Source organism: Oncorhynchus masou, chromosome 21, assembly GCF_036934945.1.
Source record: "Oncorhynchus masou masou isolate Uvic2021 chromosome 21, UVic_Omas_1.1, whole genome shotgun sequence".
Lineage (NCBI taxonomy): Eukaryota > Metazoa > Chordata > Actinopteri > Salmoniformes > Salmonidae > Oncorhynchus > Oncorhynchus masou.
Window position 1 is genome coordinate 41,070,291 of NC_088232.1, and position 16,697 is coordinate 41,086,987.

Below are 16,697 nucleotides of genomic sequence, written 5' to 3' on the forward strand. Positions count from 1 at the left end.
GACTTTATAGTCAAATGTTTACTCACCATCCCATTCCCAACAATGCAGAGTTAAAAAGTAAGATAAATATTTGATAAATAACAAAAAAGGAAATCTGTAATGAGGATACATACAAAGAGTACCAGTACTGAGTTAATGTGCAGGGGTATGAGGTAGTTGAGGTAATTGAGGTAATACTGTATGTACATGTGGGTAGGGGTAAAAGTGACTAGGCAATCAGTATATATAATAAACAGAGTAGCAGCAACAGCATGTGTGAAAGTATAGAACACGAAGGCCTGCATACTGTTGAAATTCCCAATTGACTGTTTTATTGACAACATTTTGTATGACAGTGTGTGTGTAGCGTCAATATGCATGTGTGTGTTGAAGTGTCAGTGGAGTGAGTGGGTAGAGTCGAGTGGGAAGGGAGTTAGTGTAAATCAATTAAGATAAAGAAATACATAATAAAGGGGTCAATGTAAATTTCCGTGCGGTAGCAGAGAGAACAGTCTAGGACTTGGGTGGATGGAGTCTTTGACCATTTTTAGAGCCTTCCTCTGACATCGCTTGGTATAGAGGTTAGAATGATATGTTACCTTTCGTATGGTGTGTATACATTTGTGGATGACCATCATCCATTTCATACGATATGTTACGAATTACAATTTATATGATAATAATATGTTATGAATTTGCAAAACATACTATATGATAAGTTATGGATTTGAATTTGTTGTGGCTAATGTTAGCTAGGTGGCTAATGCAAACATTAGCTAGATGGCTAACGTTAGCTAGGCTAGGGGTTGAGGTTAAGAATTAGGTTAAAGAGTTAAGGTTAGGCTTAGCTAACATGCTAAGTAGTTGCAAAGTAGAAAATAGTTGGTTCTCAAATTATTACGTTGTCCGTGATGAGATTCGAACATGCAACATTTGGGTTGCCAGAAGTTCGCATTTTACGTCTACCCATCCACCCCAACCAAACACCCTACTTTCATTTTTGCCTTAAGTAACCTTCTGTCTTATGTAACCATACCAAACGTAACATATCATACTAATTTGAGTGTTCCAGATGTATGTTTACTATCTTACGTCTAGTCTGAGACCAAGCTGATTTCTCTCGCTCTTTCTCATGTCTGATCCCTTTGAGAGGTTCCCGCTCTCTGTGTCCTTACACACTCCTCTCACACACACAGTCATGCTTGGACTACTGAAGCCTAGGTCCCAATGGTCCTGATGACCTGATCTGAACCTCGACCAGATGATGTCATGGGAGAAAGAGAACTGGGAGATATTGCCTCATCACCAACTTCATTATGCTCCAATGCTGAGTAAACCTTTTCCTACTTTAATTCTCTCAGCTTTGGGTCAGAACGGAATTAACAAGTCTCTTCCTCATCCTCTGACCTCTCTCTTTTCCTCCCCCTCATCATCTTACCTCTCTCTCTCCTGCTCCAATAGGTTAGTGAATTCGTCACTCTTGTTCATGTAGTCAGCATGCTTGCGCTTCTCGCTGTCCAGCTCGTGCACGGTGCGGCGATGACACTTCTCAGTCAATAGAAGCTGTTCCAGCATGCGCCGATACGTGTCCTTGTGTTTATCCTGCAGACGGTCCAGCTGAGGAACACACAACACAGGAGAATCATTAGACTGTAACTCTGACTATTCAGTCAACTAGTGTACTTCTGTCTTGTTGATCTATGCATCCTTATTGTATAACAAAACTGGTAGATTTCATGGCAAAAATGTGTAAAACTAATGATGCTCAACATTTGACATCCAGATTTGTCTGTATGAATTACATGGTGCTGCAATTGTTGAGGGAGCTACTGTAGCACGTAACCATTTCAATTAACCTTTTATACCTGCTGTGTACATGACGAATAAAATGTTATTTTAAAAAAGAGATAAAAAAAGAATACGACAATCAATATTATTGGTTTGTAAGGTAATACGTATCTGTCAGTACTGTTGGTGACTAACCTCAGCCATTGGCCACTGGTAGACATTGTCAATGTGTGTTTGTGTGTTGGTGAGAAGGCTGTCTCTCTGTAGGGCCTGGAGGGCTGTGGTAGGAGCTGCAGAACCATAGTGGGACTTCAGAGCTTCCAGACGTGTCCTCTCAGTCTTCAGCACACAGATAACATCCTCCCTCGCCTGGGGGTTACACACACACACAAAAACACACTCTCTTAGTGCTTTGAAAAAAACCTTGCAAGTTATTGTTTATAAGAATCTCCTTTAGGGCACCAAGGGACTACTCTTACAAGCAAAGGTAAGAGTAGGTTTTCTGTAATGTAATGTGTGTTAGTTCCAACATCCGCCACTAGAGGGAAGTGTAGTATAGACAAAAATATATCTAATTTTGGACTAAAATATTGTGAGGATTTACAATAAAAGCATGGCAATCGGTTCCACCTACTGGATAATGAAAGTAAACATCATCCCAGCAGACAAGATTAATGGTTCACTCCACAGTTAACTATTAAGCTATGCACAATATCATCATACGGTAGTTTATCAGACTCACCTGAACCTCACCTTCCATGACCCCTAGCAGCCTCAGAAGGTCCTTTTTAGTAAAGTCCATGATTCCCTGTCTTTTGTCACTAGTACCTAAACTGTCCTCGGTTGACTTCTCTATGTCAGAGACCACCACCACCTCCTCCACCAACTCCTCAATGTTTGGTTGAACTTTGACCTTCAGACTCTTTATGGGTGTATGCAGATTTACACCCTCTTCCTGGTTGATGTCTTGTGTTGCCTGGGGAACCCCGAGTACCCCATTGGCTGGGCTCTCCACCCCACTGCTCTTGGACCTCATCCTCTACCTGGCCAGAGAAAAATAACAGAGGGAATCATATTTTAATATTGTGCTCCTCTCTACCTGTGCAGCAATGAATAAAAGTGAGGGAAATTGTCAACTAAATCAATATACTTAATGTCAATAGAATCTGTACAAACATCAATTGAAAGCATGTGAAAAGTGAGAAAGAGAGTGTGAGTGTGTTTGAGACAGAACGAGAGAGAGATACAGAGCCAGAGAATACAAATAAACATCCTGGACACTACTCAGACTGTGGACACATCACTTACAGTCGGTTTCATGGCCTTGGAAACCCATCTTCATACCCATCCTCCCTCATCCCTTTCCTGTGCCTTTCTGACCAACTTTCTGACCATCTTATATTCAATGACAGGAGACACACAGGTTAGAACTACCTGAGGAAGTGTCTAATATTATAAGGTGTGAGGTCAACTATAAGAGCACTCCAAGGCAGCATGTCCTACATCTGTCATTTCTCTATTCTATCCGAGTTTAGACAAATATTCTACATACAAAATCACTCGACAGTGTGTGCATGTGGTGGTAGAGTGTGTGTGCATATGTGTGGTGTGTGTGTGTTCCTGACAGGTATTTATGACATGTCCTGTTCTTTTACAGAGTATCTCATGCTGGGTGGTGACACGTTGGATGGGAGGACGCTGGAACATTTGCAGCAACGCTGGATGTTTGTCTCGTTTGTCATGCTAATCTGTAAACAATCTGGGATCCAAGTCAAAAAGAAATACAGGGCTTAAACTATGATGGTCTGTATGCACCTTGTTATACAGTCAGACCAGGTTAGAGGAATCTTTAGAGTTACATTGCATTCATATACTGTTGAGTCATCCTGTGTCTGTTGGGGTCAAGTACACTGCACACAGTGTAGGTCAGGGGTACTCAACTACTGTATGAGGTCCACAGAAATTCCCTGCGGTCAAAGGTCCGGATGGATATTGTCTTTATTGGCATAGTAACAAACCCCTACCTCGGGACCCATGCCACCCCAAACTGTTCACACCCCTCCTGTTGGCGAAAATAATATTTTCCAGTTTTGTAGCTAATTTCCTACAATTCAACACATTTTGCCATGTCTTATGTGTGCATCTGAAAAAATTACAGATGCGCAAATATCATACCCCCAAGATATGCTAACCTCACCATTACAATAACAGGGGAGGTTAGCATTTTTGGGGTGTATGATATTTATGCTTCTGCACTACTGCCCAAGCACTACTACATTTCAAAATTGTACTTTGTGTATTCTACTATTACAACTCTCAACCAAATTGCATTGAAATCTAAGTTCTTAAAATTCTTCTTCTTATTATTATACATGAAATATATATATATATATATATATACACACTGAGTATACAAAACATTAAGAACACCTGCTCTTTCCATGACATACACTGACCAGGTGAGAGCTATGATCCCTTATTGATGTCACTTCAATCAGTGGAGATAAAGGGGAGGAGACATATTAAAGAAGGATTTTTGAACTCTGTTTGGTGTAGTCAGTGTATATACATTTATTTATTTTGGTTGGGACCCACGGTCCGTATTGACCCCACTCTGGGTCCAGGTCCGAACCTCGTTCCACCTGCTGAGTATGGCTAATGTAGGTCATCAATGCATTTGTGTGTGTGCATGCGCTGTATGTGTTAAACTTCATAGAGCTTTGATCTTAGAGCATCTCTCCTCCTCCCTGAAAGAGTTGTGATTAATGGAACAACTACATTCCCTTGAAGGAGTTGTGATTAATGGAACAACTACAGTCCCTTGAAGGAGTTGTGATTAATGGAACAACTACAGTCCCTTGAAGGAGTTGTGATTAATGAAACAACTAGTTCCCTGAAGGAGTTGTGATTAATGGAACAACTACAGGCCCCTGAAGGAGATGTGATTAATGAAACAACTAGTTCCCTGAAGGAGGTGTGATTAATGGAACAACTACAGTCACCTGAAGGAGTTGTGATTAATGGAACAACTATAGTCCCTTGAAGGAGTTGTGATTAATGGAACAACTATAGTCCCTTGAAGGAGTTGTGATTAATGGAACAACTAGTTCCCTGAAGGAGTTGTGATTAATGGAACAACTACAGGCCCCTGAAGGAGTTGTGAATAATGGAGCAACTACAGTCCCTTGAAGGAGTTGTGATTAATGGAACAACTACAGTCCCCTTACTGTGAACAAGTGTTCTCTCTGTGATTCTGTTCTGGTACAGTATGACATCACAGTCCGGAACCTCCTGTGACGGTCCACAGTCCGGAACCTCCTACGACGGTCCACAGTCCGGAACCTCCTACGACGGTCCACAGTCCGAAACCTGCTGCGACGGTCCACAGTCCGGAACCTCCTGCGATGGTCCACGGTCCGGAGCTTCCAGGCAAGGCGGCCAGTCCAGCTCCAGGGCAGGAGCCTTCCTCTTCACCGACGCCCAGTCCAGGCAAGGTGTCCAGTCCCGCTCCAGGGCAGGAGCCTTCTTCTGCACCGGTGCCCAGTCCAGGCACGGCGTCCAGTCCCACTCCAAGGCCGGAGCCTTCCTCTATGCCGGTGCCCAGTCCAGGCACGGCGTCCAGTCCCGCTCCAAGGCCGGAACCCTCCCCTGCGCCAGTGCCCCGTCCAGGCACAACGTCCAGTCCCGCTCCAAGGCCGGATTCTTCCTCTGCACCGGTTTCTGGTCCAGGCACGGCGTCCAGTCCCGCTCCATGGCAGGAGCCTTCCTCTGCGCCGATGTCCAGTCCAGGCACGACGTCCAGTCCCGCTCCAAGGCCGGAACCCTCCCCTGCGCCAGTGCCCTGTCTAGGCACAACGTCCAGTCCCGCTCCAAGGCCGGAACCCTCCCTGCGCCAGTGCCCTGTCTAGGCACAACGTCCAGTCCCGCTCCAAGGCCGGAACCCTCCTCTGCGCCAGTGCCCTGTCTAGGCACAACGTCCAGTCCCGCTCCAAGGCCGGAACCCTCCCGCCGATGCGCCAGTGCCTGGCCGACCGCTCCAGTCCAGGCACAACGTCCAGTCCAGGCACAACGCGTCCAGTCCGCTCCAAGGCCGGGGCCTTCCTCTGCGCCGACGTCGCCAGTGCCCTGTCCAGGCACGGTGTCCAGTCCCGCTCCATGGCAGGAGCCTTCCTCTGCGCCGACGTCCAGTCCAGGCACAACGTCCAGTCCCGCTCCAAGGCCGGGGCCTTCCTCTGCGCCGACGTCCAGTCCAGGTGCGGCGTTCAGTCCCACTCCAAGGCCGGGGCCTTCCTCTGCGCCGACGTCCAGTCCAGGCACGGCGTCCAGTCCCGCTCCAAGGCCGGGGCCTTCCTCTGCGCCGACGTCCAGTCCAGGTGCGGCGTCCGTCCCGCTCCAATCCGGGGCCTTCCTCTGTGCCGACGCCCAGTCCAGGTGAGGCGTCCAGTCCCGCTCCAAGGCCGGGACCTTCCTCTGCGCCAGTGCCCAGTCCAGGTGCGGCGTTCAACCCAGCTCCATGGCCGGGGCCTTCTTCTGCTTCGAGGCCCAGTCCGGGCATGGCGTTCTACTCGGCTCCATGGCCGGACCCGTGGTCTGGGTGGGGGCAAGGTCCAGCACGAGAGCCGCCACCGATGCTGGATCCGCGGGATGAGCTGGTTCTTCGTCCCGCACCAGAGCCGCCACCAATGCTGGCGGATCCGCGAGCAGAGAGGGTACTTCGCCCCGCACCGGAGCCGCCACCGACACTAGATGCCCACCCGGACACTCTCCTATAGAGTCAGGTTTTGTGGCCAGAGTCCACACCTTTGGAGGGTCGGGGTGTGACTAGGGTGGGTAATCTAGGTTGTTTTATTTCTGTTGGCCTGGTATGGTTCCCAATCAGTGGCAGCTGTTTAGCGTTGTCTCTGAATGGGGATCATATTTTGGCAGCCATTTCCCCACTGTTTTTTTGTGTGATCTTGTTTATGTGTAGTTGCCTGTGAGCACTCCATAGCTTCACGTATCGTTTGCTTTTTTTAAATTGTTTTGTGCGTGTCACGTCAATAAATATGTGGAACCCATATCACGCTGCGCTTTGGTCCGAATGTTCTTACGACGATCGTGACAGACAGATAGCGAACAATTCCCTTGCAGGTGATGTCACACGACCCCTGACTCATCCTCTGAGCCATCTTGAGCTGAGTGAGCTCACAGAACTATGTCACACATTCCCTCTCCCCTCCTCGACTCCAGCCCTCCCTCTGCTCTGAGATCAGTTCAAGGCTCAATTAGGCCAGAACAGCACAACACTGGGACTGTGAACATCAGTAAAGAACAGTAACTCATTCTAACCTTGGTGAAAACAAGGGATTCACTAAGAGAGCTATGAGACTGGGAGCAAAGCAGGCCAGACTGTACTGTATGTATGTGTGAGATACAGGGTTCTGACAGCGGTTCACTGGAGGTTTCAGCTCACTCCTCAGGGATTTGTTTATCTTCCTCTTTAGTAGCGGTCTGACTCTGCAGAGCTCTTACTGATCAGAATGACTTAATGGCGTCTGAAACGAATCTACCCTAATCTCAAATGTTTCCTAGAAAAAGGTCCAGGTGCAAGAAAGGGTTGAAAGAAAAGATCTTCCAAAATAAGAGAGAAGAAAAGCCATCTCAAGTGGTGAATTGGGATACTCAGACTGCTTTCCATGCCCTGTAGTACATTACAGTATAATAACATCACATTGAGTCAAACTGGAGTGATTTTCTCTAGCACAGTAGACTACCCAGTACCCACTGCTATGCCACTCCTCAGCCCTGCCAGGACAGGTGCAGCCAAGGATAAAGGGGTACCAAGGTTACACTCTATGCCTTGATGATGTAACATCTACAGTACTGTACTGTACTTGACTCCAGCAAAGGATTAGATTCCAATGGCACGTTGTGTTAGCTAATCCAAGTTTTTCATTTTAAATGGCTAATTGATCATTAAAAAACCCTTTTGCAATTATGTTAGCACAGCTGAAAATGGTTGTGCTAAAGAAGCAATAAAACTGGCCTTCTTTTGACTAGTTGAGTATCTGGAGCATCAGCATTTGTGGGTTCAATTACAAGCTCAAAATGGCTAGAAACAAAGACTTTCTTCTGAAACTCGTCAGTCTATTCTTCTCCGAGAAATGAAGGCTATTCCATGCAAGAAATTTCCAAGAAACCTAAGATCTCGTATAATACTGTACAGCGCAAACTGGCTCTAACCAGAATAGAAAGAGGAGTGGCAGGCCCCGGTGTACAACTGAGCAAGAGGACAAGTACATTAGAGTGTCTAGTTTGAGAAACAGATGCCTCACAAGTCCTCAACTGGCAGCTCCATTAAATAGTATCCGCAAAACACCAGTCCCAACGTCAACAGTGAGGAGGCAACTCTGGGATGCTGGCCTTCTAGGCAGAGTTTCAAAGAAAAGTCCCTATCTCAGACTGGCCAATAAAAATAAAAGATTAAGATCGGCTAAAGAACACAGACACTGGACAGAGGAACTCTGCCTAGAAGGCCAGCATCCTAGAGTCGCCTCTTCACTGTTGACGTTGAGACTGGAGTTTTGTAAATAGTAAATTACAGATATCCCAGAAAAACTACTTAAGTAGTACTTTAAAGTATTTTTACTTAAGCACTTTACACCACTGTTCACCACAGTGTTTGGATCGATAGGCTTTACTGAGTATTACTGTAAACCACTGAGATAAGAATAACACAGTGACCAATCCACTGGCTCTCAAATGACCACACGTTTATGTGGTTTTCGTCTGGTTTAAAAGGTGGGTTAAGAGAGGTTGTAAGAGGCCAGAGAGGAATCAGACACAACCATATTTTGAAAGCACCTACTTCTCTCACACACTTCAAAACAAAACTCTGGATATTGTTTTAAACTCATGGTCAGGACATGAACCTAAGTACATTCAATGTAAAACTTGCATTTATTATTGAAGTACATGCACACTTCCAATATGTAACTATGCAACAGCACAGTATCACTTCTCCCTAGTTAATTTGGGCTTCATCCTCCATTTAACTTTGGAAAAATACTTTAGCTTCAGCTTCTGGCTCCTTTGGCTTCCACCTATGATTCCAAACTCCAAGAACACATTTATTTTTCCTCTAGCACAGTTTAATTAAACTGGTTCTTATTCCCACAGTTCTGTATGGATTGTGTAATGCTATCAGCTGGAACATGCATTACTTTGATGCAAAGGTAATGAGCTGATTGGGAGTTAAGCCATGAAAGCTCAACATTCACATGGAACTGAGGTTAGATAGATAGCTGACTGGACACTGTTCAAATAGACCATTTCAGGATAATGATCTATTACTCCAATTTCACCAAGGCGTAATGATAACAAAACCTTCTCTATACCCTTAACTCCTTCCAATTTTTGTGTTTTCTATTTAAATTTCAATCAGATTCCTACAGCATGACTCTCCGTTTCAGCTCAATGGTTTGCAACTGTTGTGAGTGAAGTGAATTCTAAGAGGGCAAATGGGGATTCCAAAGCCACATGGTCTCTGAGCCTCACATACCATTCCTGCATGTTGCATTCCCTTCTTCCCTAATGTGGAGGGAGCTGGCTAATGGACAATGAGCCCTCACTGGGTACCCCTGACCAGCATGCCCACAAATCCATGGAATCCAAGTCATCTGTAGTATGTTACTGTCTGACTGCCTGCATCAAACTCCCAAGTTCCCTCTGATGAGAAGGCCAGGGCCTAATGATCTGTGGGGCCTGTGAAGGCATGGGACTAAAGTGAGGTTGGGTCCCATGTCTACCCCCACATAGCCAGGCTAGACCCTGGCGGTCATGGCCAGCTGTCACTCAGGGTATTTATAGGGTCTCCGACCCCAACACACGTTCTCCTGGTCCATGCTGGAGAAAAAGGAGCCCTATCACTTTAGCTGTGATCAGCAAGTAAACAGATGCCTTTCACTGAAAGGGAGTCCAGCAGCTTTAGGTTGGGGTACAACATACTGCTCAAATGATCATTGAAAAGCAACAATATTTGGCTACAGCTACACCACCGACATACAATCCAAATTCAACCATAAGGTGTGTGGACATACTGTGAAAATAAACAAACTTTGTTGGAGGACCTGATTTAGCCAGATCTAGAGTTGTTGTTGTTGTTTGTGTGAGATCTGTATCTCCTCTTCCAGTGCTCCTCCAGAGGTCCCTCCCAGAATGCATGGCTACATGGTCCTGATTTGGCCTGTGATGTCAGCCTTAGTTGATAGATAGCTTCTGCTCTCTGAGACACTAGTGACAGCAGTTGTCGGGATTCCAGGGCCCCCCGAACTCTTTGGAAAAACATATTGTTTGATTGGGGGAGTTTGATATACTCACTGGGCAAAAACTAGTTGAATCAACGTGTTGTTTCCACGTCATTTCAATGTAATGACGTTGAATCAACGTGGACAACTCATTGGATTTGCAACCAACTTTTAACCTAAATCCAATGTCATGGTAATATTTTTGGTTGATTTCACATTGAATTAACCTTAGTTGACAACACAACAAATGTAAATCAAAAATAGACGTTGAACTGACGTCCAACCCCAGTGGGTAGCCACGCAATGAACCCAACGTGACTAAATATGGGCTGGGAACTGTGCCTCAGCATGAAGGAGTTTGGCAACGCACCACGCCTGCAGACCTGATCAAATACTGTGGGTTCCAACGGCTCTTCCATCTTAACAAGGAAACCATGACTCTACCAGAAAATATCAGAATTTCAATAAATGGATGTTTCAATCCACCTTGACTCAAAACTGTTATAGAAATTGTCTTGATTCAAATGTTAGTATTACTGTTTTTACAAGTCCCTGTTTTCCATGTACTGCTACAGACTGGTATGTCTCAGCTTTCTGCAGACACATTCCTCTGCAGACAAACACTGACCTTTCAGGGTCAAATATTACATAACAGACGTGTTTCAGAGGCAAATTTAGTTCAACTGAAGAGTGATGAAGTCTTTTGTCGGTTGAGACAGCTGAACACATTTCTTGTTGATTGGTATTATATCACTAAATTACACATGGAATTTATGTTTACAATATATTCTTATTTCACTTGGAATTTCATAATACTCTGTTTAACTTAGAATTTCTAAATACTGGATAAATACTGGATGACATGGTCTCTGCCGACATGGTCCCAGTTCTGTTGGTTACTGTATATGTATATTGGCCACGGTACAGTTTGTCTAGTGATCTGGTCTACTTCTATTTATACTCTGCATCAACATTTCTTACACCTGACATGTCATCCTGCTAGGGCAGACTATTACTTTCCCTACAAGGTTTCTACTCGTTGTATCCTCTTCATCACAACATTACATACACCGTCTTCTGATTGCAGATGAGGTTCAATGAGTTTCCACCATTAGCAAAAACAGGTATTTTTAACACCAGGGCAACAGTGTCCCAACAGTGTCATGAATGACAGAAGGAAGACACATACAGTTGAAGTCGGAAGTTTACATACACTTAGGTTGGAGTCATTAAAACCTTGTTTTTCAACCACTCCACAAATTTCTTGTTAATAAACTATAGTTTTGGAAAGTCGGCTAGGACATCAAATTTATGCACTTATAACTCACTGTATCACAATTCCAGTGGGTCAGAAGTATGCATACACTAAGTGGACTGTGCCTTTAAATAGCTTGGAAAATTCCAGAAAATTTTGTCATGGCTTTAGAAGCTTCTGATAGGCTAATTGACATCATTTGAGTCAATTGGAGATGTACCTGTGGATGTATTTCAAGGCCTACCTTCAAACTCAGTGCCTCTTTGCTTGACATCATTGGAAAATAAAAAGAAATCAGCCAAAACCTCTGAAAATAAGTTGTAGACCTCCACAAGTCTGGTTCATCCTTGGGAGCAATTTCCAAACGCTTGAAGGTACCACGTTCATCTGTACAAACAATAGTATGCAAGTATAAACACCATGGGACCACATAGCTGTCATACCGCTCAGGAAGAAGATGCATTCTGTCTCCTAGAGATGAACGCACTTTGGTGTGAAAAGTGCAAATCAATCCCAGAACAACAGCAACAGACCTTGTGAAGATTCTGGAGGAAACAGGTACAAAAGTATTGATATCCACAGTAAAAGGAGTTCTATATCGACATAACCTGAAAGGCCGCTCAGCAAGAAAGAAGCCACTGCTCCAAAACCGCCATAAAAAAGCCTGACTATGGTTTGCAACTGCACATGGGGGCAAAGATCGTAGTTTTTGGAGAAATGTCCTCTGGTCTGATGAAACAAAATATAACTGTTTGGCCATAATGACCATCGTTATGTTTGGAGGAAAAAGGGGGAGGCTTGCAAGCCGAAGAACACCATCCGAACCGCGAAGCATGAGGGTGACAGCATCATGTTGTGGGGGTGCTTTGCTGCAGGAGTGACTGGTGCACTTCACAAAATAGATGGCTTCACGAGGAACAAAAATTATGTGGATATATTGAAGCAACATCTCAAGACATCAGTCAGGAATGTAAAGCTTGGTCGCAAATGGGTCTTCCAAATGGACAATGACCCCAAGCATACTTCCAAAGTTGTGGCAAAATGGCTAAAGGACAACAAAGTCAAGGTATTGGAGTGGCCATCACAAAGCTCTGACCTCAATCCCCTAGAAATTTGTTGGCAGAACTGAAAAAGTGTATGCGAGCAAGGAGGCCTACAAACCTGACTCAGTTACACCAGCTCTATCAGGAGGAATGGGCCAAAATTCACCCAACTTATTGTGGGAAGCTTGTGGAAGGCTACCGAAATGTTTAACAATTTAACGACAATGCTACCGAATACTAATTGAGTGTATGTAAACTTCTGACCCACTGGGAATGTGATGAAAGAAATAAAAGCTGAAATAAATCACTCTCTACTATTATTCTGACATTTCACATTCTTAAAATAAAGGGGTGATCTTAACTGAGCTACGACAGGGAATTTTTACTAGGATTAAATGTCAGGAATTGTGACAAACTGAGTTTGAATGTATTTGGCTAAGGTGTATGTAAACTTCCGACTTCATCTGTACATGACAAAAGTTGTACAGGGACCTTCAGTAGATGAAGATGGTGCATCTAGTCGGCCCTAATACTGTACACTGTAGGCCTATCAAAGGCAATGCAATTCACATACAGATGTAGGATCTTAATTTGAGCCAGATTGCTACAGCAGGAAAATAATCCTGCAGCAACAGGAAATGTGCATTATAATTGATGGACATTTTTGTAGGGGTTGATACATTTTTCGTAAGGGAAAGTCAAGTCTGAGATTTCAAAGTGGAAATTACAGAAGCCCTTTTAAACCTCATACACTACACGTTTTGCATTTCCTGCAATGCAAGTTCTCCTGAATCACGGTGATAAAATGAAGATCGTACTTGTGTACATTTATCTCCTTTTGCTCTGAACAAAGCTTGTATGTCTCCAAGAGCCAACATATATGATATTCACAACTCTACTGTGCTGGGTAGCAACCCAATTCACTTGATCTATTGAGGGAGCAGCATGGAAAAGGCTTACAGAATCTGTAAATGGACACCAATCAATCAAGCACCAAATTCCTTGAGTAACATGACATGATTGGATATCATGTTTAAAAGGAGATTCTAAGGGGGTGGGGCACAAGGCATGTTCAGAATGTTGCATAAAGACCATATAGAGGCTGTAAATTACACATAGGTGAAGCACACTCACATACATGTGAACACACCCACATTCTGAAATGGCATTTTTGTCCCCTCCAGTTTTATCATTGGAATGTGATACAAAATGAGGTATCAGTGTGCTGTAGGACCATGCGGACGCCTCCGAGTGGTCGGGTAGGCTGTTTGGTGTGTATATACATATTATGTCCCCCCCACTTCTTAAACCAAAGTTGCGCCCCTTACTAGGCCATAATTCCATAAAATGTCAATGGTCTGCTCTGATCTGTCCATGTGTGATGCACATGACATTACATGACCCTTTCACACTGCTGAAAAAAAGTTATACACATTTAGCCTAACTTGAGTCGTCTGTCCAACTCAAGAGTTGCCTAGTTAAATAAAGATAAAATAAATATTTGATAAAAAGAGCTCCAACAGTCAGCCAGTACAGATACAGAGATCCCAGGGCGATAAGGCAGCTTTCTGAATCATGGATCAGTCAGCAAATATGTTCAAAACCGTCCAAATAAATGACGTGAAAAAATGGAAGTCTCTAGCAGTCTATCATGATGTCACTCCCCCACTGACTGGGAGGAAGAGAGGAAGCGAGGCGCAGCCTGGTTGTTTTGAGATCACTTATTACTACAATAAGACTCACTTTAGGGAATGCAAAGTCTCCCTACCTGAACCTTTCAAAAGTTCAGCAAGAAGTTCTCAGAATGACTGCTTTTTTGAGAAGATTGGGCGAAGGTCAGAAAGAATGGGGCCAGAACCATTTGCAATGAATAGCATCACTATCCCAAGCTACTGACAATTCATATAGACACATCTGTGACATACAGAAGGATTAGGATTCAAAAGATTCCTTTAAGATATCACATTGAAGGAGAGGACTTCTCTCGTCACAATATTTGGAGAATGTCAAGATGGTTTACTATGAACTTAATAAGAGAGCAAAGCCCACCAGCTGCATGGTCATTCGATGTATGCTGATGAATCACTGTGGTTTTCCTTTACACTTCATAACATGGAAATATAACAGGCATTATTCTATGTAAAACCTAAAGGTCTGGAACAGATTCTCTACATTCATGGCTTAGTGTCATAGTAATGGGGGTGACACGTGCCAGGGACAGCTGTTGCCGAATCTCACCAGCAGGTCTGAAGGTTGCACCACAGTGACCACTGGGAGTATAGTGACCAGCCCCAGACCAGCTCCCTCTGTCTGGCCTCAACAAGGGACAGAGCCAGGGTCACTCCTCCAACCTCCAACCTCCCCCACTCCCACAACACACTGCAGGCTACAGTCTGGCCCACTCCCAAAAGCGATGAGCTGACCACGTGAAGAAGACCTCTGTTACCAGATCATTCCAGAGAGTGCTGATGGCAGTGCACTGTACAGTGGACACATGCCAGGCAGATACAATCACCCTTACCATATACGCTTGCTCCCTCTCTATAACTAAAGCAATGGATACTTCTATCCAATGTTGTAGACATTTCCAAGCCAAGTGCATGATGTAGCCTACATCCTACCAGAATCACTATGCAGGCTATAAAAAATACAATTTAGAACTGGCTGTCCACTGACGATTGTGCTACAGTATGTTGTCAATGGAAAAGCCTGGTCGATAAACACCACAGTGGAGTGGTATCTCTTTCCCAATCTACCACTGCTGAAAGAGCTACATTAACTCATAACTTAGCCATGTCCTTATCATCTCACTGATCAGAAGTAAGTGATGCAAGATCATAATAATGTTATGACAAAGGTGATTTGAGGCGACGGGCATCTCAGTCGAGAGGGACACAGTTGGAGTAAGCGAATACTCTCTCTGCACCTGTGCCACTTGAATGAGCCAATGACATAGCTTGGTCTGTCTGAATAGGTTAAGTCTGACTTGATAACTCTTCAAACATTGTAAAAAGAATGAACTGTGAATGAACTTCGGTAACCCCTGGAAACAAAACACTCAAGTGTAAAGTAAACCACTCAAACTAACATTAGGAAAGGATCTCCTTATCCCTGACCTGGACAAAGTGCCAGAAATATTAATGACAGATCTCTCTCTCTCTCCCCTCCTCCCTGTATCTACCATGATATTATTAAGTGTTAGGGGACCACATCAGCTGGAGTGTGAACAGTTAGCTCTCCTCTCTCTTCCAGAGCTGGTCTGCATTAGGAGCAATACAGAGACAGATCGGTGCTGAGGAGATGGATGACGGTTAACTTAAAGTATGCCTGAACACTCGAAGAAAAAAAGGTGCTATTTAGAACCTAAAAGGGTTCTTCGACTGTCTCCTTAGGAGAACCCTTAGATTAACCCTTCTTGGTTCCAGGTATAACCCGTTTGGTTCCAAGTAGAACTTTTAGGGGGTTCCATGTGGAACCCTTTCCACAGAAGGTGCTACATGGAACTCAAAGGATTCTGCCTGGAACCAAAAAGGGTTATTCTATACGGAAGAACCCTTTTGGAACCCTTTTCTTGCAATTCCTATAAAAGAGAGATATTTTGCACATTTCATTTGGCTCAGCTAGACTGTGTGATGTATGTCTTGACAAATGGATTAGTTCTTATGAGAACCAAATATACATGCATGTTCTATGATTGATGTCCTGGTGATAAATAAATTAATTTGACATAATTAAAAGGAATGAATAACCACGTAGAAATTATGCTGTTTCACAACAAGTTGAACCCCCCCCCCCCCCGGACAAGGTTCGAGGAGACGATCCATTCCCAATGTTAACGGAGGAATCTGGATTAGTTATTCCTTATCTCCCAGCCTAAATATCTCAGAAGAATGTTATTTGTCTGGATTACGCTGTCAGCTCTAAGTCCTCACAAGGCTTTTCTTGCTAGTATAACACTAGAAGTGGTTCTCACACTGCTTTTATATAACAATGACAGAGGAATAAGTAGTTATTTATATGGTAGATTCATGACTTTCTCTTTACCATGTGTGCTGTCTCAGTGCCAGTGTCTAACTCCTAATGACCATTCTACCTCCTGAGAACAGTCAAAAGACCTTAACTCTCTTAAAACATGTCATCAACTCAATGTGTTTTAATGTATGTGGACAGCATGGATTTTAACCCATTCATATTGCACAAAGCAGGCAGACAGAGTCTATTAAAATAGTGTTCCTTCACGCAGTATTCTGTAACCTACAGTATATCTGTGCAGAACAGCACTGACAAAATCCAGCAACAGTAATAGCTCTCTCAGCATTTCAAACTCATGATACTAGAGCATTTCAG

At 44.0% G+C, this 16,697-nt stretch overlaps 1 protein-coding gene across 1 annotated transcript in view; it reads right to left on the reverse strand.

Annotated features, from left to right (window-relative positions):
- LOC135508357 (filamin-A-interacting protein 1-like) overlaps window positions 1-16,697 on the reverse strand; it is a 31,634-nt gene that overhangs the window by 14,618 nt on the left and 319 nt on the right. Inside the window, exons 2-4 of the mRNA XM_064928482.1 lie at window positions 2,510-2,810; window positions 1,963-2,136; window positions 1,418-1,596 (exon numbers count right to left, since the gene is read on the reverse strand). Coding sequence (XP_064784554.1) covers window positions 1,418-1,596; window positions 1,963-2,136; window positions 2,510-2,803 — 647 coding nt within the window. The 5' untranslated portion in view covers window positions 2,804-2,810. The remainder of the gene's footprint in view (window positions 1-1,417; window positions 1,597-1,962; window positions 2,137-2,509; window positions 2,811-16,697) is intronic.